The sequence below is a fragment of the Falco naumanni genome, chromosome Z, assembly GCF_017639655.2.
Source record: "Falco naumanni isolate bFalNau1 chromosome Z, bFalNau1.pat, whole genome shotgun sequence".
NCBI classification, from domain to species: domain Eukaryota; kingdom Metazoa; phylum Chordata; class Aves; order Falconiformes; family Falconidae; genus Falco; species Falco naumanni.
Genome location: NC_054080.1, coordinates 4,209,700 through 4,235,944, shown reverse-complemented (window position 1 = coordinate 4,235,944; position 26,245 = coordinate 4,209,700). Strand labels below are relative to the sequence as shown.

At 42.9% G+C, this 26,245-nt stretch overlaps 1 protein-coding gene across 1 annotated transcript in view; it reads right to left on the bottom strand.

Annotated features, from left to right (window-relative positions):
* Positions 1-18,926, bottom strand: part of RASA1 (RAS p21 protein activator 1) — a 68,041-nt gene extending 49,115 nt beyond the window's left edge. The window contains exons 1-2 of the mRNA XM_040579284.1: positions 18,449-18,926; positions 2,089-2,238 (exon numbers count right to left, since the gene is read on the bottom strand). Coding sequence (XP_040435218.1) covers positions 2,089-2,238; positions 18,449-18,903 — 605 coding nt within the window. The 5' untranslated portion in view covers positions 18,904-18,926. The remainder of the gene's footprint in view (positions 1-2,088; positions 2,239-18,448) is intronic.
* Between the last annotated feature and the right edge of the window lie 7,319 nt (positions 18,927-26,245).

Genomic DNA, 26,245 nt, shown 5'->3' with positions numbered 1-26,245 from the left:
GCACTGCAAGGGTAGCCAGTAAACAATTTTTTGTAAATAAGGTAAACAAACTTTAAGGACATAGGCTAAACCTTTTGGAATATTTTCTTTTAAGATTCCTTGGTAAATCATTTCATAGACATAAAGTTCTAAATGAAATTTAGTGTTTCTGATTATTACCTCAACAAGCTTAAATGAAACCTTTCTTCAGAACATTGAGCTAGCAAACACAGAAAGACTTTTGTAACCAAAGAAAATTCTGAAGGAGAAGATTAAAAGGTAAATATTTTCCTTCAAAGTTTTTGCATGACTGACTCACCAAAAAAGGTAACACTTCAGTGAAAGAAGACTTCATTTTGACAGATTCATATGGTACAAATCAATGATATGCTGCATGAGCACATATGTCTGTATGGAGCTTTCAACAGGCACCAACAGAATTAAAAGAGCTTAAGAAACTTTCACCTAAAACATTGGGGTTTCAGTTGCACAGAAATCTAAATGAGGGACATCTTTAGCAATGGAAGTTCCAGGCATTGCTGATAGGCTGCAACTGGCAAAGATCAAGCTTTGGTGGAAACAGCATTTCTACTTTGTGGAACATAGGAGACCTGTCCCTATATTTGCTTGGAATTTAGGGCTGCCATTCTTGAGGTTGACAATGTTCTCGAGTGTAATAGTTGCCTATATAATCACAAACAAAAATATGTATTTGGCAGTCAAAGAATGAAACTGTAAACATGTCCAGTCTCTGAAGAACAAACACTATTAACTTAAATTAATTCCCTCTGGTTATTTATCTCTATGTGTTCTATGGATCTCAGAATGAAAGATGCTTTAAGGTTTGAAAATATTGTAAGGACCTTTTCCTTAGCAAATCAGAAATCATTAGACTATTTTCTATCTGAGATGCCAGAAACACACTTACGGTAGGCATGAACCAATAGTCAATTGTCTCATACTGGCTTCAAAGGAGAAGTTATTAAAAATTGACCCAGGACTCTAAAACAGCACTGGAAAGCAAGTATTAGCACAATTTACTTGTCTGTTACTGCTACACAGTAGCCAGTTCCCAAACAAGTATCAGTATAGCTGAGAAGCTGAAATTGATAGCTCAGATGGCAAGATGCAAACATGAGATAATATTTGTGTGCTATATTGTCTGCACTTAAAACAATTATGCCTTCATGTCAATGGGAGATCAGGACCTCTGAACCACATATCACACATCAGATGCAACCAAAAAGTCCCTACATTTGCAAACCATGCACACAGTGGCTCATACGTTGGTATTCTGGATAACTCTCACTTTCAGAAGTTGAAGAATTTGCTTTGAATTTGTTTGTTGCTACCAAGACAACTGACATAGATATCATTTACTGCTGAAGAGACATTTGCTCTCCTATTTTGTAACGATCAACATTACACTGCAGCACTCCACTTGCTGATTAACCTTCAAGCTCTTCTCAGAATACATCTGATTCACACATAAGAACAAATGAACTTACTGATGTACACAGTCTGGCAATGGTAAAATAATTCTAGTTATGACTTTGGATACAACTGTTTGTATTTAGAACAACTAATTCTAATACATGCTGAAAGCTGTTTCCAGCAAGCCTTCGGATTATTAAATACATTATCTCTTTGTTTCTTCTTATTTTTTGGGTTTTTTTTGGTGTTGGTTTGTTTTTTGGTTTTGGGTTTTTTTTTTCTGGGGGGTGGGGGGCAGTGCCCCTCAACATTAAGGAAGCAACCACATATGCTAGCACTTTAAGTATGTCCTGTGAGCTGCAATGGCTACTATGGAACAGACTCAAAACAATCTCCTTGACTGACCAATGAAACCTGCATGTTTCTTTAAGTCTATTCACAACCACTTTAGACAGGCTTCTCTATCCAGATGTTGTTGGTTTCCTCACATTTCTGTTCTTTAGCCTATAAAGTAATTTTTAAGCAGCATATTTTAAAACAAACACAAGTAAAAAGCTGTACCATGCAAAAATAAAGTAAAAAATATTCAACTGTCAAGTGATGATTGTTTTCTGTTTGTACTCTACCCCAAAATAAATAATTACAGTATTTTAAAATAAATCATTTAATTCTCACCTAAAATGATTGACATTTGTTTTACTAAGGAATGAAAGCACAAATGAACCTGGTCTCCGATCACTCTCTCGAATAAGGTAACTCCCAGGTTTTCCTGCTTGTCTAAGACGTTCTTCCGCAATTGTTCTGTCGAGTTTTCCATGATACCACCTGAAAAAAAGTAACAATGAGCATCCTTACAACTTAATGTTTTTGTTTATTCTCACAGAATAGATCTATGAGACTAACAAAAGCTTTCAGTCAAAACTGATGTAACTCCAAACCTTTGTTTCAGTTATCCCATCTTCACATGTTCAACCTCCCAGTTTACTTATTTCCAATAAACAGTATTTCTAAGACAGCATGGTTTTTCTGCTTCTCCCAACAAACCACCTCCCCAGGGGACGGAAGGTCTATACGTATCATCAGCTTTTCTATCCTTCCTAGTTTGCCTATTTTAAACAAACAGAAACAGAGGTGAGTGATCTGACTCAGAAGACTGTTGTATTTTAAGCCTACATGAACTTCAGTTCTTGAGAAGTTAATTGTAACAACCTGCTTCTCAGCTGACGCAGACTGCTGTAGCAAAGCCTGCACTGAATTGGAGTGACAGCAGCCACCAGACCACCATCCAACCCCAAAACATTCTTTCCTAATCACAATGGGTATCCCATCAATTAAAAGCAATATGACAAAGGAATACTTCAGTCTAAAGTAAAGGTTAGACTGTTACCGTCGAAGCATTCACTCACCTTACCTCAGTTTATTTACACACCTTTTGTGAGAACACTCATTTTATTTCAAATGATCAAGTATTAGGTATTAAAGGAAAAAAAGGCAGCAACAGAGTGCACCATTCAATAGAAAGCCAAGCATTGTTCTCATCACCTTCACAAAGCCACAGCATGTTCCAGAGCTACATGCTGTAACAATTCATTAGCTCTACACCCATCAACTAACTGTGCTTATTTCAACCTTTGATTTCTACACTTGAGAAAATATCAGTTTCCATACAGCCACTGTTTTAGACAATTTAAATCCTTTACCTCTTCACACCATTTGCCTTTTAGTTCTAATAGTTCACACATCTTGTAAGAGTCACAAAAATGCAATTTGGAAGAGATATGTAAATGACTTTGAGCGAATATATGCACACATACCAAAAATTACACAGATTACAGTTCCAAAAAAAAAACCCCAACCTAAAACCAGAAAGACCGGGCTGTTGATAAAATCTGAATCATTTTAGACCAGAAGCTTTTCTTCTCTATGAACTAGAAGCAAAAGTTTTGAGAGCTTTTATCAGAATGAAAATCAGACTAAACTGATAAACATGTATACCAGCAGAAGCAGCACCAGCACAGATACTGTTTACCCTGGCAAAGCCCTGTGCTTGCTAGTATAGCTCTCCTTTGCTTCTCTTCCTCATCCTGATCAAAACAAGTTAAACCAGAAAAAGCCCTGTTATGTCTGTACAACATACAGCACTTTTAGCAAGATCCCGTCTCATCCCATTCCAGAGCAAGGCAGCCTCACGGACAGAAACTTGCTGCTTAAACATGGCATGCAAAAAGAGAGTATCACGCTACCCCTACCAGGATAATCCTTTAGGAAGTGAAACAAAATCAAGATCGTCTATTTTGACATACCTAGGATGAAATATCCTGCTTGTCAGTGTGCACAGCATGGCTGAAACCCGAGTTCGTTCATTCCCAGCACATGTCACAACTGGGCTTTGCTGTTACGGACAGACCGACTTTGACAAAGTAAGAAACTCCCCAGAGACCCAAGAAACTTTCCTAATGAAGAAATTCTTTGAAACCAACATTCCATGAAGACTATTTTAAACTAACAATAGGTTCACTAAGCTTTTATTTGTTCCTATTTATCACCCACTTGAGAAAAATAATCTTAACTCTATTGAGAGACACACTGCATTGCAATGCCAAACTCAAAATGGGGAAGGTCAGAGTGTTAATAAGAATGCAAATTACTGAGAAAAAAATACACTAGGAAAACAAAAATACCCAATTACTTGCAAACAAACCATTCAACTTTTCTGTTAAGGGATCAGGATTTCTTGCAATAACAACACAAACTTTGGTGCTTCAGTTTTAAGACCACAAGCTTTGAACAGAGGACATCCTCTGTGCCAGTGACAGTGAAATATTTGTGTGCGTGTGTGTACAGACATATATATATACACAGACACACACATATCCCGCATATTGGAGATCACTTCCTTAAATGCTGAACAGGCTATAGCTATATTCTCACCCATTCAAGAGTTTCATATCAAGCCTAATTGAAGACATATATTACCTGGTAAAGTATAAACAGGGTTAAAAATTATTTGCTCTACCATTTCAGAAAAGATTTGTTTTCTGAAACGAAAGTATCTGGTTAACTTCAAAGTGCAATTAAATTCAGTGTCACTGAGCACATACTTGAAATATTAACAGCTGATAGAAAATAATACTGAGTTTTACAGCTTACTATGCACTAGTGCTATGTACAGTTGCTCTGTATCACTAGATACAGAAATAAGTATCAACACAGAATTTAACTACCAACCGACAGGAAGATACAAATGGCAGCAAAGCAGTCAATATTGGGCAATGACAGCAGAAAACAGCTCAAGTAGTATCCTCAGGAAGCCCCTGCAGATAGTACGCATCTTTAAAAAACAGGATACACACTTAATTAAGTACAAGCTCTAAGACATCATCAGAGTATGCAAAATGCTTGTCGAGAAATAACTGTGCTTTTCCAGAGAGCAGTTTGGTAACTAGACCAAACTTTTTCAAGCACTATTTCAAACACTGGAACCACTTTTTTCAAGCAATATACAGTATAACACTGTTGAAGGACTTCATTGTTAGAAGTGCGCATCTTATATTTCATCCAGCTATCACCTGGTCTCACTATTATAAGAAGATACACTTATGTCATCATCTTCAAGTAGTTTGACAGCAAATAGTAAAGACTACTTTACAAAAATGCTGTACTCAGTCTGATTTAAGGATGTCAAGTGCACAATTAAGAAGTGGCATTATTTAAAAAAAAATAAAAATACTTCTGTTGAAAGGTTGTGGGATTCTTTTCCTTTGAAATACATCCATATAGATCTATGATGTGAATACTGGGTAATATACCGAGCACAAATTCATACGGGTTATGTTAAGATCTCTTATGCTGTATTACCATTTATAAAGGAAGATCTATCCAATGTTATCCAAAGAAAAGTACAACAGGAACAACTAAACTACAGAACCTGCCCTACTCATCATAATTTCATCAGAGAATAAAGAATGCGGAATACTGAAGGACAGGACCAGGCTATCATCAATTCTGAAATAAAATAAATCCCAGATCTTCTGGCTTTAACCCTCAGTCAGGTATTTCTATGATGCCCAAGTTCGGCGTTTCTGAAAAAATGTATCAGAAGAAACCACCTCTCTCTCTTCAGAAGCTGTGCACCATTTCAAGTTTTATAGGTCAAGGTAACAACTTCAGCATTTTGCAGGCATAACAGATGTAAGTTTAATGTGGTCACAGTCAGAAGCAATGCTTAACCAGACCTCTTGATTTACATCAAATACAGTGTCTGAACACACATAAAAGGGAGTCCTACCTACAGTGCACTACGAGTCTCATGAAAGGAGTTAAGCTTTGGATAGGAAGGTACGAAATAAAAAAGCCTGCCTAGCTGCTTGTAAATATAAAATTGTCCCTGTGGCTGTGACTTAACAAATGCATGCACTCAAAGCCATAACTCGCTACCACTTAGATACATATCCTCTATCATTGCCAAAGACAATATCCTTATCATTTCTTATCAGTCACCTCTGCTTGCTTGCCTAGTCAGACCTAGGAACACTTTTGTATTTATAACATTAACTTTGAAAATTTTTTAAATGCAGACAATCCACCATTTTCACAGTGTTTTGAGCAAACATAATTAAATGGCATTCTGAATCAGTGCTAGTGTCCTGACAATACAATAGCTATTATGAAATGCATTAGAAGAGAAGATGCAAGTATCCTTGCAACAGAATGTTATGGAGTGGTTAAACAAATGTCTTACCAGCTATAGATCACAATTTAGGTGGTTGGTTCCATGACCACCCATTTAACTGCTGTAACAAACTTGTAAAACAGTTCTTTATTTTGCTTCTAAGAGAATACCAATAATAGATTTCTATGTTTTACAAAGCAGTCAGAAGCTACACAAGAATATTATCTCATCTGCCAGTTTAAATCAAAACCACGTTCAAAACTCCAACCCTATGGTATCACAATCTTAATTACAGCAAACAGCAGAACGCAGACACAATAACACCACAAACAGCTTATACATCCACACAAGTGACATACAGCTGTGCAGAAGAATGGTCCCCTACACTACAGCCACAGCCACGTCACGTGGCTGACAGCCATAAGCCAAGTCATAACACTCATTAAATGAGTTGCAGTGCAGTTAGAGCTGCTACCTCTGGCCTGCAAGCAAGAGTGCCTTAATTTTCCTTGCCTCCATGGAAGATGCTGTGTACCAGACATACAGTCACACCAGCCTCATTAGGCCTAGACAGCAATTTCTACTGTGGGCAGGAACACAACTACGCTGCATCGCTTCAGCAAGCTCATGGTACAGTAACAGGACTTCTGGCCCCCAACGTGGGACACACCACAAGGTCCATGCAAGGCACGGGCTGTTCACAAAGAGGTAGCAGATGGTGAATGTACCATCTGGAAGGAGGCAGCTGCTATTGTGTGTGTAAGCATGTCACATTGTTCAACCAAAACCTTTTATTTACATATTTCCTTTTTTCATGTGGGAAAAGCAAATATTACAAAGCTTTGTTGTTCTATAGAAGGATTCTGCTGGTACAGTATACTGCAGTTTTTACTTAGGAACACAGTAGGTTTGGGAGGAGGGAATCTAGGAGAAAGTACTGAAGGGGAGTAAAAGTGTTTCTCAGCAACCCAGAACAAAAATGTAGATGTTGATAATAGCTGCAGACCTCCCTAGTTCCACCTAGAAAAAGCTATGGTGCACAGGAAAAAAAAAAAAAAAAAAAAAAAAAAGTCAAACGCCACATCCGCTTCACTCAAAGCTCTTGTTAGCCATACTCTGCTGCTTCAACAAAACCCATAAAGCGAACAGAGAACTTCTAGGAGTCATGGTCAGTGCTCCCCTCCCATCAATTCAGTCACTGCCTTAGTACCTTTCACACATTACAGATTCTTGTTACCACCGCCTGAGACTATGTGAGCTCTGTTCCTATTAGAAGTGAAAGAGAGCAAAGCTGATTGTCTTGAACTGGGAAAATCCTCAATTTCAAAGGGCGCACAGAAATCTCAAGTACAGTTTCATGAACACAGAGGGGAAAAAAAAGCCACAACAAAGTATCCTGTTATTATTTGTTTCTTCTTAACCTGTTAACACCAACCAGCATCCCTCAAGCTTTCCATCTAAAGACTTCTATTTCATTCAAGTTTCATTTCAGTCCTACAGTTTCTCTTAGCCTAAAAAGACATTCTTAGTTTTACCATTGTTATGCTGACTCTGCCTTTTAATAATTTATGCCCCATCTCTGTCAGATTTGTAAGGCTGCATTACTTCCTTCATGTACATTATTTGTAGAGATTAAATTAAGGTCAGTTTCACAGAGACTTCACTAAATTTAGATCTTTCTTCTGTCTTGTTAGTTACTGTTCAGTAGTTACCAATTTCTGACCACCTCCTTGCAGTTCTCCACATCACAAAACTTCCTGCCAGAAAAAGCTCTTTGCAAATATGTATCAACTATGATACTGGATGCACCTTTAAGATAATGAAACAAGAGCTGGAACAAACTTGAAGCCAAGTTAAGTGTTCTGCATCCAATGTGCATGAAATCGTTGTGTACTCTACTAGAAAAAGGGAAGGAGGGGGTTTTATTTCTTTTATATCCCTATTCCTTTTTCTAAGAGGCAGTACAATGCGTTTAAACACATCCAAGTGTAATGAAGAATCATTCTGCTTTTCTCATTTGACTGTTCCAAAGCCCATTACAAACAGCATGCGGAAAACTGAACCATGCTGCACTTCAAGAGTAGGAACCAGCCAACTAATGTGGAAAGTCACTACCACAGGCACTCCTCAGTACACCAGCTGTGCCAACCTGTTAACTTTGGGACCTGCATACACCTCCAAAAAATGCTGTCAAAACACTTTCAGCAAAGTCTACACCAGCTCTGGCCTAGACCAAAACAGATCAGCCAAAAACCTCCTAACACCTTAACAAAAAGACTATGCAGAGATGAAAGAGCAAGATAAGCATACAGTCAAGAATGCATACATTTAAATAACTTCACTAAGGAAAGAAAGGTTCTAGAAGTTTCAATTGCTGTAACAAACAATGACATAAGCTTTAAAGGAGACAGAGATGTGACGACAGCCAACAGAGCCAAAAGATTTCTTTCAATCCTACCTGATATACATTTACTGAACAGTGCCTATCTCATTTTTGTGAGAACCACCAATAAGCAGGTGAAATACAGCTAAACTGGCTGAAAAATAGCTCTTGGAACAGCTTGCATTTTCTTACTGCAGGATCAGCTTAGGAAATGAATTCTGGAACTCATTAAAGTTTTTAGCAAGAAACTTCCCATTTTTAAATGCTGCCTACTTGTGCCCGCAGGGTCAAAAATAGGCCTTTTTCTGTTTGAACTAGAAAGTAACTACTACAGAAACAATGTTAATACTCCTACACAGATCAGCAGACACTCTTTGGCAATAATTAAGGCATTTCTAAGATGATATTCATCTTGTCTGCCATTAACCTCATTAAATGTAACACGGGCTCCCTCACCTTCCGCCCCTCCTCGCACCTCACCATCTCTAAGGATGCACAGATTTTTGTTTTGTGCTCCACTCTCACCTCCCCTTCAAGCTGGAATGCCTCTCTAGAGAGCTGCATGGCAGCCATGGATAAGTAACTGCTTCTGTAACAACAAACCGTGACAGTTACACACTAGAAATCAAAGATGGGTACAATGCTTGAATTAAAAGATGTCCAGTACTTCCCACATGCACTACGAACAATTCACATCATGCTGTTGGATTTGTTGTGTAAGAACTGTGTGGACAACTAAGAAAAAAAAACCTGTTTCTAGTCTTGAATATAGAACAAGACAACTGCTACAGAGGTTCAGTAATATCCTGCTTTTGGAGGAATAAAGATATTTCTCCAGCATCCCTTTTATTGCAAAGGAGTAGAAAGAACAAAAAAAAAAATAAAAAAAATCTCTCCCCAGATGCTTAGAAAGCACAAAAATCTATGCAAGAAAAAATCTGAGGAAAAGGTGGTTTTGAACTCAGTAATGCCAGCAATTCCTTAATCTTCCACATTAAGCAAGTATTCAAGGTTGAATCTTGTAATGTCTCCAGTGTTACTCTACTAATAGATGGCAATATAAAAAATGGAATGGATTTATGGTTACTCTTAAATTTGATATATAGAAAAAGATGATGCAATTTATTTATAATAACCATACAAAACCCAATGAGTAAAACACAGACAGAATATCCTTTTGTGCATCTACTTGCAGGTGAACACTTACATACATACATGCAATTTTACAGAAAGCAAGAGGTGGACTTAAAATCCTAAATTAAAAAAAAAAGACCAAAATTTTAGAAAAACCTCTTACACAAATCTACACAGAATTGCCATGTTATTCCAACCTTTGATAAGGTTGGCTAAACATAGATGGTTTCTGGAAACCACTCCAGAAAAGAAACCAGTGTACTCTACAAGGGGAATTTCCTAGAAGAAACCCTTGTCCAAATATCTCTGAGTAGATATTAATAAGAAAATAATCTGCCCACCCCTGCTGAACTAATGACAGTAATTCTTAGCAGAACACTGTAATGGTTTAAATGTAGTTACATACTCAACTTCTTCAAATATAATTACACACAGCTAACATCTCAACACTAACATTACCTGGCAAGATACATACTGGATGGGTGGTCCACAAGGCAGGTAGGAAATTGGCCCACAGCTGCATTTGGAGTGTGGTGATCAGTGGTTTGTTACTCAGGCTGGTAGCCTCTCACAAACGGGGTCCCCCAGGGACCAATACTGGACCCCATGCTGTTCCACATCTTCATAAATGAGCTGGATGATGGGATTGAAAACTCCCCCACAAGATTGTTTACACCAAGTTGGGTGGCAAGGTGGGCACGTTGGAAGGGTGAGCCATCTTACAGAGGGACCTCAGCAGGCTGGAAGAGTGGGCTAGCAAGAGCAGTATGAATTTTAACAGTTAAGACAAGTGCAAGGTCCTGCACCTGGGGTGGCCAAAGAGCCTAGTCCCGGCTGGGTGGAATCTGTGTGGGGCTGGGGAGCAGCCCTGCTGAGAGGGACCTGGGAGCCCCAGCAAGATGAACCCGAATCAGCAGCATGTTGCTGCAGCAAGGGAGGCAAATCGGACCCTGGGCTGCATCCACAGGGGCGTTGCTACCAGAGACAGAGACATGATCATCCCACTCTACCCAGCTGTCAGGCTGTGCACGGAGTACGGTGTCCAGTTCTGCTCCCCACAATTCCAGAAAGATGCAGACAGACAGGAAAGGAACCAGAGGATGGCCATGAGATGATCAAAGGGCTGGAGAACCTCCCCTGTGAGAAAAGAGTGAGTTAGGCGTCTTCTCCCTGAAGAAGAGAGGGCTCAGGGGGACCTCATCATGGTAGTAGTTAAATAGTTAAGTAGTTAAAAAGCAGTAGTTAAATGCTTTTTACAGCGACATCACTCACTGGAACAGCCTCCTCAGTGACAGAGAAAACCTCACTGGAGGTTTCCAAGATGCGATTGAACAGGCTGCTAGGTAATCTCCACTGCACTCCCTTTCCCAACAAAAGGTTGGGCCAGATGATCTTCCAATGTCCCTCCCAACCTGGACTATTTTATGGTTCTATGATTCTGTATATTCCAACCCCGATGAAACGGTATACTTATGAAAGACCAATTTGCACTTCAGATTAACAAGTATTACTACTTCAGTTTAACAAAAAAGGAAACCGTAACAAAAGTAATTGATTTGGTATGAAGTTGGCCTGAGAAGCAGCTGAAAATACCCAAATTTGAAGATAAAGGTGACTTTTTTATGTACTGATCATCATAACAGTCAGACTGCTAACATACAAGAACACTGGCTGGGTAAAATGAGCATCCTGGAGACCTCGACAGTCTGTTCCTGAAATACGACTGCAGCATTTAGCAACACTGGTTTACATACATTGTAATAAAAATATCTCTTAGAAGGAAAAGATAGATCTCTAAAGCAAATTCACTAAATATTTAAACAGCACTGTTAGCTACTTTAAAAATTTTCCTTTTTGTTAAAAAGGCAAATTCTTGAGCTTTTCCAGCAGAAATTATATCTGCCTACATAGAAAATAATGAAACATCCTGTTTACCAACCTAAGAATTTCTTGTACCTTCCTTCAGTCTTCCCTATTGGCTACTGTCTCTGATGTTATTCCTGCCTACCTCAAGTAACAATTTCCAGCAAATAGGTCCCGCAACACACTGATCCTCAACTATAAACAGTATGTTTATACATATAGAGATTCATTTAAGCTGGAAGTGAACAATGGGGATCATCTAAGTTCAACCTTCCCCCTGCCGCCCCACTCAAGCAGGGTCAGGTACAGCTGGCTGCTAAGGGCCATGCTCAGTTGGGTAATGAACATCTCCAATGATGGAGAGTCCTCAGCCGCTCCAGGCAATATTGTCACTGTTTCACACACACAGCCCCCACCATAAAAAAGGCGTCTCTTTTTTTTTTCATGTAGAATTTCAAGTTTTTTAGTTTGCTTCCATTGCCTCTTGCCCTGTCACTGGGCATCACTGAGCATAGCCTGACTCCCTGATTTTCATTCCCTCCCATTAGGTATTTATACATATAGACAAGACCCACCCGAGCCTCCTCTTCTCCACGCCGAATAGTCCCAGCTGTCTCAGCTGCCCCTTGTCCGACAGACGGTCCAGACCCTTCTTCATCTTGGTGGCCCTGCACCGGGCCCACTTCAGCAAGTCCATGTCTCTCTTGTGCTGGCGAGTCCAGCAATGGACACAGCACCCCAGATGTATCTGACCAGTGCTGAGCTGAGGGGAAGGACCACCTCCCTCGAGCTGCTGGCAATGCTCCTCCCAGTGCAGCCCAAGACGCTGTTAGCCTTCTTTGCCATGAGGGTGTATTGCTGGCTCTGTCCGGTAGGATGCCCAGAGTTGCTTTCCAGCTGCTCAGCCCCCAGCAGGCGCTTGGGGTTACTCCTCCCCTGTGCCAGAGCTTTGAATTTCCATTGTTGAACTTCACAAGATCCCTTGCAGTCCAGTTCTCCAGCCTGTCCAGGTCACTCCGGATGGCAGCACAGCCACCTGGTGTTTTAGCCACTCCTCTCAATCTTGCATTGTCTGTGAACTTGGGAAGGGTGCACTCTGTCCCAGCATCCAGGTCGTTAATCAAAATGTTAAACAGTACTGGCTGGCCCCTGGGTACACCCTGAGGAACACCACCAGCGACTTGCCTCCACCTGGACTTTGTGCTGCTGATCACCACCCTCTAGGCCTGGCCGTTCAGCCGGTTTTCAGTCTGCCTCGCTGTCCATTTATCTAAACTGTACGCTGTCAGCTTGTCTATGAGGAGGCTATGGGAGACTGTGTCAAAAGCCTTACTAAAATTGAGGTAAACTCTCCCCCTTTCTCCCTGAGCCAATGACCTCACTGCAGAAGGCTGTTAGGCTGGTTAAGCACAATTTCCCCCTCATAAATCCACGCTGATTACTCCCCATCACCTTCAACACAAAATACAATTTAAAGATAGACTCATGTAAAACTGAAATGTCTTCTGCTCTGGAGCGATAAAGCAGGTATTTTACATAAAAATAAAAAAGTACTAAAGACTGCCTGCATAAAAGTACATAAAACGGGACAAGCATATAAAACTTGTCAAGCACATTTTATTGGTACTGACCATACTCTGGAGGAACACAGAGGAATGAATAATTGTTTCACTGCAATACTTATATGCAGCACAAAGACAACGTTAAAACAATATGCCTTCTCTTCCCTCCTACTGTGCCTACCAGTGAGGCAAATACCATTATTTTGGGGGTGGGGGTGTTAAAGGAGAAAAAGATATGTGAGAAACTGGAAAAGTACTATAAGGAGCCCTAGAAATATATGGCTGGATCAACAGATGGGGTCCTACACTGAAGAGACCCATGTCTTCACTGGCAAACTTTGTGTTTCTCCTCACTCCCCGGCCACAAAACATTACAAGAAAAGGTGAAGGAAGTATGGCACAGTTTCATGCTTCTCAATAGGGCAGGCCAGTAGACGAAGTGCTTAAATCCCACACTGAAGTTCTGGGAGTCAATATACAACACAAAGTAAAAACTAGATAAAGTGCAGGTCAAGAGACTCTATTCACTGTTTAAACAAAATGACATCATCTGATGTTAACTAGAAATATTGACTGAACTACTGAAAAGTCCTCCTCAAACTTTTTCTGGCATCAAATGCTGTTCCACTTCTGGTTTTCTTCAACTGAAGCTTTCATTTATATATGTACCTAACACACTCCGTTTACTTACTGCTTCGCTTCCCATATATGGTTAGGTATGATTTTGCTCTGCTACTTTTAACCATTCGATTAAGAACAGCACTTCTACCACCACCCATTCGGCCACAACTAAAATCAGATTTACATTCAGGTCTATGTTGTAAGTGGCCACATCAGTACACTACCCATCAGCTATAGAAAAACAAGGTGTTCATCTTCCACAGAGAACAGGAATTAATAATAAAATCCATTATCTAAAAAAGAAAAGTCTCCCTGCTAACCATATTAACTGCTGAACAGAAAAGAAACTGCCTATTTTAAAATCAAGTCACATTACATTTAATTTTTTGTTTATACAGTACCTAACTGAACATGCCAATATTATTTCCCCTCAGTTTTCAGTGCAACAGATCCACTCAACAGCATGGAAAAGGGCCTTCAGCCATTATTCAAACTGAAAAAAATCCTTTTCATGAGTAAGTGAAATAATTGCTGCAGAACCCCGGACCTGCCACCTCTGACAGTCACATGAAGAAACTTCACATTACATTCAGGTAGGAAAATGTTCTACTTTCATGCAATCCATGCTTATTTAATATTTCTCTACCTACCTCTTTATCTTCAGCTCTTTTCTCACTATTACATTGCCTCAACAGGCATCGAGAGTGACTGTAAGAATATATCTGCTTTGGGTAAGATCTATTTCAACCAGACAGTATTTTGACAGCCTATTTCGTTTTGTATGGTTCATAGCTTTTGATTTTGATTTCCTTTTCAAACTGATAAACACGCTCAAAAAACATCATATGAAAATGACAGTTTTGCTGGAATATATTGGAACTGCTTCTGCCACCTTAATGCATTGCGATACTAGGATCAAAAATAAATGTGTCAAATATGATTTTTAATCGAATACATAAACAACTGAACTATTCCACATCCAGCTGGTTACAACCAAGTTAAACAGCATTCATTCATTAAATTTGAAGCCATTTCCTTACACTGTTTCAGCCCCTGTCAGCAAGCTTTGCAAATGGGGTAGAAAGCACAGAAAAAAATGACCAAAACAAACACAGGGTTGCCCACTTTATTCTCTAGCATCCTGTGCCTCCCACCTAGCATTAAGCTACTATATAAACATGCTACTGCTGTGCTCCTGAAAAACCACACACACACACACACAAAACAGACAAGCCTTAAGTCAGTTTCACTCCAGATCAAAGACAAAAACCCACCCTACCCGGAGATTTTGAGTTTTTGAATACAGAAAACCTGATACATGCTAACAATCACCTCCCACTGCTAGAAAGTTAAAGAAAACAAGCTATGAGAAGACAAGTTCCCCTCTTCCTTAGGTACGTGGAAAAGAGAAGAGGAAATAAAGTGTATTAGGTGCTTGCTAGCTAAGACGAACACATCCTGACTACCCTGAGCAAACTATATTTACAGCATCCTGATGGGAAGTGCAGAACTTGCATCTGCTTCACTTCCCATCTCTTCAGGTTAGTTACTGTGAAAGCCAGAATGTTAACTATGCATTATTTAAAAACTTATTCATGTTTAAAACACACACGCACACACAAAAAGGTGTTTGTCTGCAACATCTTTATGGCCTAACACTTGCAAACCGGGAACTCACTAATTTTTTGTTTTGTGTTTGTTCCGGGCTTTTTTTAATTGGCAAAACAAGTTAAGAGACAAAAAAGTGATAAAGTGTCTAAGTTTACGCAGAAAGCTTCATCTTATTCTATACTTAAAACCCTAATCTGACATTGGAGTATGAATTTGGAAACACTTGCAGCAACTTTTACCAGTTATTTGTCTGGAGTCAGTAACCAACCATTCCGTAAATCCTGAAATGTGATGCCTGTCCATGGGAAGGCAAAGAAGCCTAGTGAGTCGTTACTATTACAAAAGAAATAATTCCTTTTCATTCTTATACGGGAGAATAGTAAATTTCTATCACATAAAGCAAGGCCAGGAGTGAAAAGCACTCTCAATTTCTGATGTACACGTAATATACTACAAGCAATTAAGACAAAGAAAGAAAACCATTTGACAGAGTTGTGGAATTACCCATCAAGCCAACCCTGCATGCCTCCTATAAAAACTGAATGAATTAGGAGGAAGTGGGAAAGGGTGGAGCTGGCAGTGATATTTAAACAAATGGAACAGCAGTTTTGTAATCACATTCAACTGGATAAATTTAATCACAAATTTAAATTAGAAGTTCAATTACTGCTCTTATATACTTATATTGGACCTTTCCTTATGTAAGATGATAGATAATATTGATCTTTGGTTTTGGTAATAAATCAAGAGTTCAACTCCGCAGAAGCAGATGGTATGACTGCAAAGAAAGGGCACTTCCAGAATAAAACAGCAGGACTGAAAGGATACAATTTACTACCGACATATGGCCAATGTAAATGACTTAATTGAAATGGTAAAAACCGATGCTGTATAAAATGAGAAACAAAAGGGGAAAAGGCTTCCAATTATTTTAACCAGCCATATTAATTCCTTCTTTTATGTTAAAGTCACACACCAAGGATAAAATTACAAAGAAAAAGCTTAAGTATAGAGAGGTAAGAACTTCCAAATCAGTTTTTTAAACGTATTTTATTTCTTGGATGTTTCCGTATTAAAGAATCTCCGAGAGAAGAACATTTAACTACAGAGCTACACCCTGGTCCTACAAAAACTTTGATGTTCCCTTTGTTTGAGAATCAGGTAAGTAACCTCGTCAACCAAAACAAAATCAGGGCCTCTGCAGTCTTCCCTTGCATGTACTCCTTGTCGGAATTCTAACATCTTCCTTCATGAAAAGTTAACCATCACCCTTGCACGTGACCTACAAAACAATGTTCTGACTGTAAAATCCACTCAGAATTGTAGGTATGGTAGAAATTAGACAGCATCAAACAGGTAATTATTCACAAGTAAGTACCCCACTTTCCAAAAATACTTCTTACAAAGCTTGCTTTTTGGCTTTTTCCTCGGTTCTCTGAGCAACTCAGCCAGGTCTTAACAGAAGAAGCAGTCTGATCTTTCAGAGAGAAAATCAGAAGAGCAGAATTCTGTACCTCACTGGCTTGGCATGCAACACTGAAGGAGTAACTTCTCTTTTATGTGCTTCTATTTCCCTCCTTATCCTTTGTCAAACCTGCCTAATCCTATTTCTAGCTCATTAGGAAATTCTGCAAGTTTAAGACCATTCAAACACTGCCTTCACAAAACAAGGCCTTAACATTTACAAATTTCCACAAGTCCAGAAATTGAAAGAATAAAGGATTACTAGGAAACCTGTCAAGGTTAGAGAGATTAATTTAAAAGAAATCCTATAATGTTACATTTTATGTCCTCCTTACAGTGGCAGTTGCTCCTGAAACCTTGGAAGCAGTGAAGCGAACTAGCACAGAAGGGAACTCTGTGACAGTGGGATTATGAGAGAATGTAAAAAAGAACCCAAATTCAGATGGGTTTTCAGATTAACTTTCTGACCTACCTCTTGAATACATCTGCCACCCTGTACCTCAAAACCCTAAATTATTGACTATACTCACTGTAACTTTAGAAACAACGTATTTCTAGATAGCGATGAAACCAATCAAAGCCTTTGAAGCAACTTGATTTTTGGGAGAATACATTACCTGCTTGAGGACTATTTTCTGTTCTCATACAAGCTTGAGAGTGCTTCACGTAAACTGCAGGCTTTAAAGCTGTTCAGAGTACTCACTAAGTACATGAACTCTATATAACATTATCTGATCTTATATTTCACACAATATAAACACAGAACTGGTGTGCCTCTAGTGTAGGATTCTTTCTATTACCAAGCACTGCAGGAATCACGATTAGCCTAATGGATGGATAAGAGTAATAAAACCTAACAGTAGGTTTACAGATTTTGGGGGTCGTCCCCCCCCCCACCTTGGTTGAGCAACAAAGCAGTTAGACTTTATTTGTAAAGATTGCCTCTCTGCTAACACTTTAAAATACAGGACTGATTTTTAATTCATTTTAAAGCCATGTTTCAGCTGCCTGAATTGAAGAAAAAGCCAAACACGTGTGCATCACTTTAGCTATGTTTGGGTATGGAATGGAAAAGTGAAGTATTACTGTGTTTCCTTTAGTATAAAGCAATGCAATGGAGAATGATGACATGGGATGGGAATTATGCCGTGGACAGCATTTTTGTTAGGTTTTATTTGAAAAAAAAAAAAAAAAAAATTGCTCTTCTAAGACAGAAGACGACAGTGCTACCGGAGATTGGAAAAGTCTCCCCAACAGGTAGTTAAACCACAACCGGAATAGCTCACTCTTCCTGGCAGCCTGCAGTATCGCTACGAAAACTTGCAAAAAACTAACCCGGCTGGTCCCCAGGAGCCGACCCCGGTACCACCCTCCACGGTGGGCAGCTTGGCTTGGCGCCCCCGCGGCCGGTGCCCGCCGCCCCCCCGGCCCCCCTCCCCCCGCACAGGGCAGGGCTGCCCGGCGGCCGCCGAGGGGGGCTGCCCCCTGCCCCGCAGCGGGGCTCCCGGCCGCGGGCGCGCTCCGGCGGAGCAGCCTTCCTGCCGGAGCGGAACCGGGTGGGGCGGGGGGGGGCGCAAAACTTCTGCGGGACTTCCACGGGAGTTCGCACACGCGCCTCGCCGGGTGAGGCGGGGGCGCGGCGGCCCCGCTCCGCGGAGGCTGCGGGGGTGCGTGGGGGGGGGAGCGGCCGGGTGTGGCGGGCCCCGCGGGGCGGCGGCTACTCACTGGTTGGTGGGGGGCGCGTTGAGCGGGATGGCCACCTCCTCCTCTTCGTACTCCGGCCCATCCAGCGAGTCGCCTTCGTCCACAGTCCCCAGCCCCCCGGACGAGGGGGGCGGCGGCGGCGGCGGCAGCGGGGGGAAGGCGGCGGTACCGGAATCGGCGGCCCGGGCCGCCTCCGGTCCCTGCCCCGGGCCGGCCGCCGTGGCGGCGGCGGCGGCCACCGGGGAGGCAGGCCCCGCGCCCAGCTCCAGGTGCCCCAGCACCGAGCACAATGCCGGGCCGCCCGGGGGGCCGGCGCCCAGGCTACCAGAACCGGCCGGGAAGGGGCCCTGCGGCCCCGGCCCCTTAGCCCGGCACACGGCGGGGTGGTGTCCCGGTTCCGCGCCGGCCGCGGCTCCCGCCGTCCCGGCTGAGGTAACCGAACCGCCCTCCTCACCTCCGGCCTCGGCCGCCATCATGTTGAGCCTCGCCCCCCTCCCCCCCCCGCCGGCCCCCCTCCGCCGGCCGCCGCCGCACGCCGGGGAGGTGGCGACAAAGGGGCCCCAGTCCCCCCCCCACCCCCCCGCCCCGCCCCGCCCCGCCCCGGCGGGGAGCGGAGCCGGGACGCGGGCAAAACTTCCCCGGCGGAGACGGGCTGGGAACAATAGCCGGCTGGGCGGGGGCTGGGCGCGCAGCGCAGCTCCGCAGGGCCCCGCCGCGGCTGCCTCGGCCCCCGCCGGCCGCCAGGGGAGCGGCTCCCGCGGCCCCGCGCTCTCACCCCGCCTCCCGCCGGCCGGCCCGGGAGCGCGCGGCAGCCCGACGGAGCGCGCCCCACCGCGCCTGCGCGCCGCACGCCCCCGCGCGCCGCACGCCCCCCCGCCCCGCACGCGTGCGCGGGTGGGCGGCGGGGAGGGGAGGGGGGGGCGTGAGGGACACCCCCCTCGGCCCGCGGGGGCGGGGGGGGAGAGACTTAGGAAGTGCGGCCCCGCGGCGCGGGCGGCAGGTGCTGCGCGGGCGCGGGAGGGGGGGCGCCCCGGCCGTGAGGAGGGGCTGTGCGGGGGCGGTGCTGCGCTCCCCGGCCGATTGAGGGGGTGGGCGGCTGGTGCCCACCCTGCGCCTCAGGTGGGGCCTTCCCGGAGCGGGACTCGGTGGGGTGACCCCCCCTACCCCCGCCCCGGCCCGACCACCCCGCGCCGGGCCTGGGGGCAGCAACCCGCAGGGTGGGGAGGGGTCCCACCGCCTCTGGGCCTGGCGTGCCCGGCTGCGGGCTGGGGTCGGTTTTCTCCCAGTAGCCGGCTTGAAAAGGACCCTTTCCTTTACGTGTTACTGCAAAAACGGGGTATTACAGCCATCGGAATAAAAAACCGTGCCCCACGCTCTGCAAGGTACCCTTTATCTTGTAAGAGTTGCGCCTCCATTGCTACTAAAAAGGTATCTGCTCTTTCCTGAATCTGTACTTTTTTTCCTGAATTTGCATTTTTTTTCCTCTCTTCTTACTGAAGCCACAAGCGCTCACACCCCCAAGCCTATCCTCATCATTGATAATTTTGCAAACTTCAGTGGGTTTCCTTGGCACAGCAGCGTCACCTTGCACATTAAGTACCTCAGTCATCAAGAAGACACCCTGTGACAAACATTACCAGGCAATACAACATGTAGGTAGCTTTTCTTTCTTTTTTTTTTTTTTTTCCCTCTCTTCTTCCCCCGGTGTTAGAAGGGCTGACAAATAGCAGCACGTTGACACTTGCATGTCTCTCAAGAGTTCTCAGAAGGCATCTAAACATTCAGGTTTTCAAAGCTGTGCGTTACCCAAAAGTATTAAGTGAATTTTTCCTGAGGCCACTAAAACAAACTACTACTCCCACTTTCACAGCTCTCCAGCCAACCTCTTTTCATCTGCTGAAACAAAGTTTCATATCTTGCCTTCTAAAGGCAAAATTTGCTTCCAGTTACACCACTAAGATCTGTGGAATTATGCTGGGTTTGTGCCCAGTGGCAGTGAAAGGAGGAGCTGGCTCTAGCCCTGGGTTTACGGCATTGTAACACATTCATTCGGTGCCATTTTTCTGTTTAAGAAATCGTAGTTTCAACAGAAATCTCTTCCAGCTTTGATTTTTGCATTACCACGTTTCAGTATTATAATTTCAAATAATGTTGTAGCCAGCTGCCTGTGTGGGCTTCTATTGACTGCTGTTTGCTTTCCTTCATGGATTTATAAATACAATGATTTTAACACAGCCTTGCTGCTGCTGTAGTAGTGATATGCCTAAATATAGCAATGCAGTGTAAATATTTGTAAGATTCCCTTTATGAGGCAGGCTTTTCTAAGTGCCTTCCAGGGCAGCAGCATGTGTACGGGTGTGGGGGGACTGGAAGGACAGCTGTGCTGAGAATTTCCTGCAGAAGGGGGTAATGTGGCTGTGGCACACCTCCTTCAGGAGGTTTGAGGGGAGCAGCATTAAAATGGGCAAGGAAACCATAGAAAAGGGACCTGGTAAGATCAGCCGAGCCTTTGCATCTCTGCCTGGGATGCACCATTTCTGCTCACTTTGCAGGCAAAGTTGTCTGCCTCAGGTCACTTGGCGCTGCAGGTAATGCATATCGCCCTGTATTTCCTCTTTCTTAAGGCTTGCAAGTCTGCTCCCGTTATAAGCCTTCATGGGGCTTTATTTACGTGACTGTATTTGGATGAAGGAACAAGTGTAACGCTGTATTTGTTGGTACTTCCTTGTGCATTAGCGAATAGGTCTTTTTCTGAAATGCCCGGTATAAATGATGCTGGGATAGTTAGTCCTTCATCCCTGCTATGTGGATGGTGTCAGGCTAGCTTTCTTTGAAAAGTCTGTTTGTGTGTTTCCTCAAGCCCATTTGCAGGTTGGTGAATCTGGGAATATCGATGATTTCTTCTCCGCTGGCTGTTGGGTTTGGTATCCTTTACCCTTGGTCTAGTATTGAAATGTCAAGAGCACAGGTAGGTTATGGTTTTTCTGACCTGATTTAAAGACCAATCTGTAGAAAGGCCAAAGCTGAGTCTGACACACAAAAGCACATTGCTGTGTGTTTGTTAATGCTGCCGTTAAAAGTACAGGCTCATTTATTGATTTATGGTACATAAAGTTCTTAACATAGGTTTCTGCCTGTGGAGGACTAACACAGTCTGTGCCTGTGCTTGTAAATAAAACTGAATGTGCTTGAATACGATTGTCCAGAGAGCCCAGGGCGCAGCGACCTTTTCTGCTGTGCCTCCGAGCATACCACCAGCTCAGTGCTGCTGGGCAGTGGAGGCAGGGCAGGCACCCTTCCGGCAGCTGGAGACTGAGACAGCTCCTGTGTGGAGTCACCCACCAGCCTGTGCCACCTGGCTTGAGACCCCATGCAGGTTCACGGGGATGCTTAATGCACTTCAGTGGAGTAAATGCAGCCATAACTGCCATTATTTTATTAGTAGTAGCAGGTGCCCTTGATAGATCTAGTTCCTAGCAGATACCTAGCTCTAGATACAACAGACTTTGGGATGCGAAGCTATGTCTTCCACTGGTGTGGCCGGTGAATTACAGTGGCATTGAGGCCTTTGAACTACATCACTAAATCAGAGACTCTGGTTCATATAGGATACTTGTGCCATACCACTCATAGACAGTTGGGACTAACATAATAGTACATACAATAAGAATGGTGACAGTGGTGAGATGTTCGAGGCAGCTGAATGCGTGGTTAAGAATGTGAGTTTTCAGGCTGGGTTTGCCACTGATTTGCGTGACCTTGGGCAAGTCATTTGAACAAGGTTACACTTTCTCCATCAGTAAAATAAGAAGCTATTTCACAGATGTGTCAGAGGATTAATTAGCTTTATTTTTAATTTGACAGCTGTTGGACATTAATGCTTATACAGATGAAAAGCCACATAAAGTGAGTGACACATTGTTTCAGTTATTTGTAGATGTTGCTTAGATCATAGCTACAAACACCATGTAACTTTCACTCCGTATTTCAGCACAAAACACGCTTCTCTCCCCTACACTGAGTGCAGTATATTTCCACTTTTCCAGAGTTTTATCCTATCTCAAAAATACATAGCACTTGGGGAATTTTCGGTCTTTCTGTCGCAGGATGGAGTGACAAGAAAGCAGCCTTCCTGTAACGAAGAAACCAGAATGCTCCAGCTATTCAGTTCTCCCCCTGGTACTCCCACGGCTATATCATTAACAGTTACAGAGGGCTAATTCTTCCTACCCGCATAGCTGTTATAACCCCATGGGAGGCCACATGTGTTGCCAGGGAGGTGGAAAAGTGGTCAGTCTGGGCAATAACTTGAGCACAGGTATTTTTATTTCCTGTAACTTTAATTCTTTACTTCCATCATGTTCATACTTTCTTTTTGTGTCTATTGAACAAAGCTGACTATGTTCCCAGACTGGTTGTCATAAGGTAATCATTGAAGAGTCATCATCACTTTCTGCGTATTTCATTTGGGGTCTGTGCTGTCAGTTCTCCCGTGTTCATGGTACAAATTAGAAACTTTTGTTTGCATGGAATATTTTGTCTGTATTGAGTCTCTGAATAGATCATTAATGATATGCTATTTTTAAAACCTTTCCCTTCGTTTTAAAAGACCGACAGTTTTCAAATGTTATTTTTGTTTAATGACTTCCTGATTATTATTGATTTTCAAAAACATTTTTTTCACATGAGAAATAATCTCTCTCAAACTCTAAACTGTTCCATAACCTTTTGTCCCTACTCACTCTGTTCTTATGTCATTTGATATCCTCTGAAGCCAATGTTTAAGCTGGAGATGAATTTACCCTAAATAAAAAAAACTATAATCCCGATACTAACAGAAATTCTATCTTAAGAGTCAGTATGTATATGACTTTCAATATTCATTAAGAAATTGCTGCTGGTCAGTACCTTTATTTTTGTCTCTTAAGTGGATGCAAAAATAAATGTGAACAACCACCTTGAGGTAATAATTTTTATCAGTGTGTGATACTGTTCTTTTTGTTTCTTTTGTCTGCCTTCCAAAATGTCTTACAAAGCTTTTGTATAGTTGCCTGTAATTGTTCACTCTCTCTTTTCAATTTTAGAACAGCACCATTACATACAAGCATGGGTTTTCGCTTGTCTAACTTCACTTCAGGCTGCATCTGGAAAAGAAGTCTTTTTTTTCTTCCCCTTTAATTTTGCCTATTTCACAGGTCTGCTGGTGTAAATACATGTGTTGTATTTCAGTCCCTTTTCACGAGCCCTCAGTGCACGCCAGATATCTTCTTCCTTTCAGAAACACGTTGATGTTACACTTCAATGCGCAGCCTCAGCACATGTCTATGCACCTGAAACCATGTGTTAGAACACTGAGGTTCAAAATCCTTTCTTCCTGGCAAACCTTGTTCCTTGCTGATCTGAGTCTGGCCATGCTTCAACCCAGTTGTTCCAGTCATAAATATTGTTGGAAGTACTTCTCCTACCTTTATTATTTGTACATCTTGACGTATTTGCTCAGAACCTGTTGCGCTGAAGTTTTCTTGAGAAAGTGTACAGTTTCTAAGCTGTACTGTTCAAATGTTGTCCAGAGCCTGCTAGTTTAATCAAAGACAAATTGTTTTAATGCTGACCTTTAAAAAATCCATTTCTTGAGTGTAGTACATTGATGTCAGTATACAATTTACCTTAGTTATTACCACATTACCAACAAATTTTAAAAATAGTGTGTTTTTTTTACTGTACTGTTCAGGTTGGTACGTTGCTAGTTTCAGACCATTTGCTGTCCTGAAATTTTACATGGTGCTTTGTGACACACTGATGGAAACGTACGATACTCATCTGAATGAATATTTATCTTAGGTCATACAGTATATCAGCAAGTGAATTATTCAGAAACAAACATTTTAAGCAGGAGTAATGGCATCCAGTAGCACCCTGTTTGAAGGCATTTCATGACCTTCTGGCCAGACCTTGGCCTGTACTAGCAGAGTCAGAAGCTTTGCTGCTGCCCTTTGCCTGGTAAGTCAGTGCCCAGTATTATTTTGTTCTTTCAGACCTACAGCAATGAAGCAGACAACAGGGTTTTTTTCCACAAACCCTAAACCAAGTGCTGTGAAAACGTGCCTGTGAAGGCTAATACTATTTAAAAGTACACATAGTGTAAGAGACTGAAGAAAAAAAAAAAAGAAATTCTGTAGAGGAAGACCAGTGAAGTAGTGCATCAGAATAATCAGATTGTTCTACTTACTGTATTTTCCTGTGGACAAATAAAATTGTAGCACCTAGAATGGTTTGGGTTAGAAAGGACCTTTAAAGACCATCCTGTTCCACCCTCCTGCTATGGGCAGGGACACCTTCTACCAGCACAGGTTGCTCCAAGCCCCATCCAGACTGGCCTTAAGCACTGGCAGGGATGGGGCACCCACAGATGCTCTCACCACCATCACAGGGAGGAATCATGGAATGGTTTGGGTTGGAAGGACCTTAAAGATCTTGTAGTCTCACCCCCCTGCCCCGGGCAGGGCCCCCTCCCCCCAGCACAGGCTGCTCCCAGCCCCGTCCAGCCTGGCCTTGAGCCCTGCCAGGGATGGGGCACCCACAGCTGCTCTGGGCAGCCTGGGCCAGTCTCACCACCCTCACAGGGGAGAATTTCTTCCCGATATCTCATCTAAATCTCCCTCTTTCTGATTACAGCCATCCCCCCTTGTCCTGTCACTACTTGCCCTGGTAAAAAGTCCCTCTCCAGCTTCCCTTTGGGTGCTTCACCTTTAGGTGCTGGCAGGTGCTGTAAGGTCTCCCTGGAGCCTTCTCTTCTCCAGGCTGAACCACCCCAACTCTCAGCCTGTCTGCACAGGAGAGGTGCTCCAGCCCTCTGGTCATCTTCGTGTCCCTCCTCTGGACTCGCTCCAACAGGTCCATGCCCTTCCTGTGTTGGGTGCCTGGAGCTGAAGGCGGTACTGCAGGGGGGTCTCATGAGAGCGGAGTAGAGGGGGAGGATCCCCCCCTTGACCTGCTGGCCATGCTGCTTCTGATGCAGCCCAGGATATGGCTGGTTTAGGGGTCTGTGAGCACATGTTGCTGGGTCATGTTGAGCTTCTTGTCAACTAGCACCCCCAAGTCTTTCTCCTCAGGCATTTTCTAAAATTTCTGTAAGTGTCTGAGAAAATGCATACTCACTGATGTCCCTTGCTATAGCTTTTTACGACGTTGTGGGATTTTGCTTTTTAGAAAAGCCACTGTGCTTTGACTTTTGGATCCATTTTACCTGCTAAGTTTAGACTGCTGCCCTAGCACTTCACATAAGCCTCCTGCAGCAGGTGTTTTAAAAATCATCAGAGATAATAGATATTTTACTGGTTCTCACATTTAGATTTTCTAGTTGTCATTGTTCTCAGCTCATATCTGGCAAAATACATTGGCAAAGCAGTATGTTTCAGAGATCAGGCTTGTTATTTCAGGAACAGCACATTCAAATCCAGGTGCACCCATGCCAGCTTGTTCTGGGACCATTGTACTGTACAATATGGTCTTATGCAGCTCTGGATTGGTAATAAATTGTAATTGCCAGTGTTGTGTTTTAATTTACAGACAAGCCTGAAAAGTCAAGAACTACTCTAGAGACGGTATGAAACTGATCAGTAAGTGGAACCCAAACTGCATATTATTTATCTGGTATTCCTGTGGAAGGCTATTGTTAGATAATTGCCATTTATAAATTTTAAGTGTGTTGTAGATGAAAATACAGTGAAGAGGCTTCAGTCACAGAGGTGCTTGCATGTTGTCTTAGCACACAGGAGGCAAGTGCAGTGTGCTTTTCATATAATACTCCATGGCAGC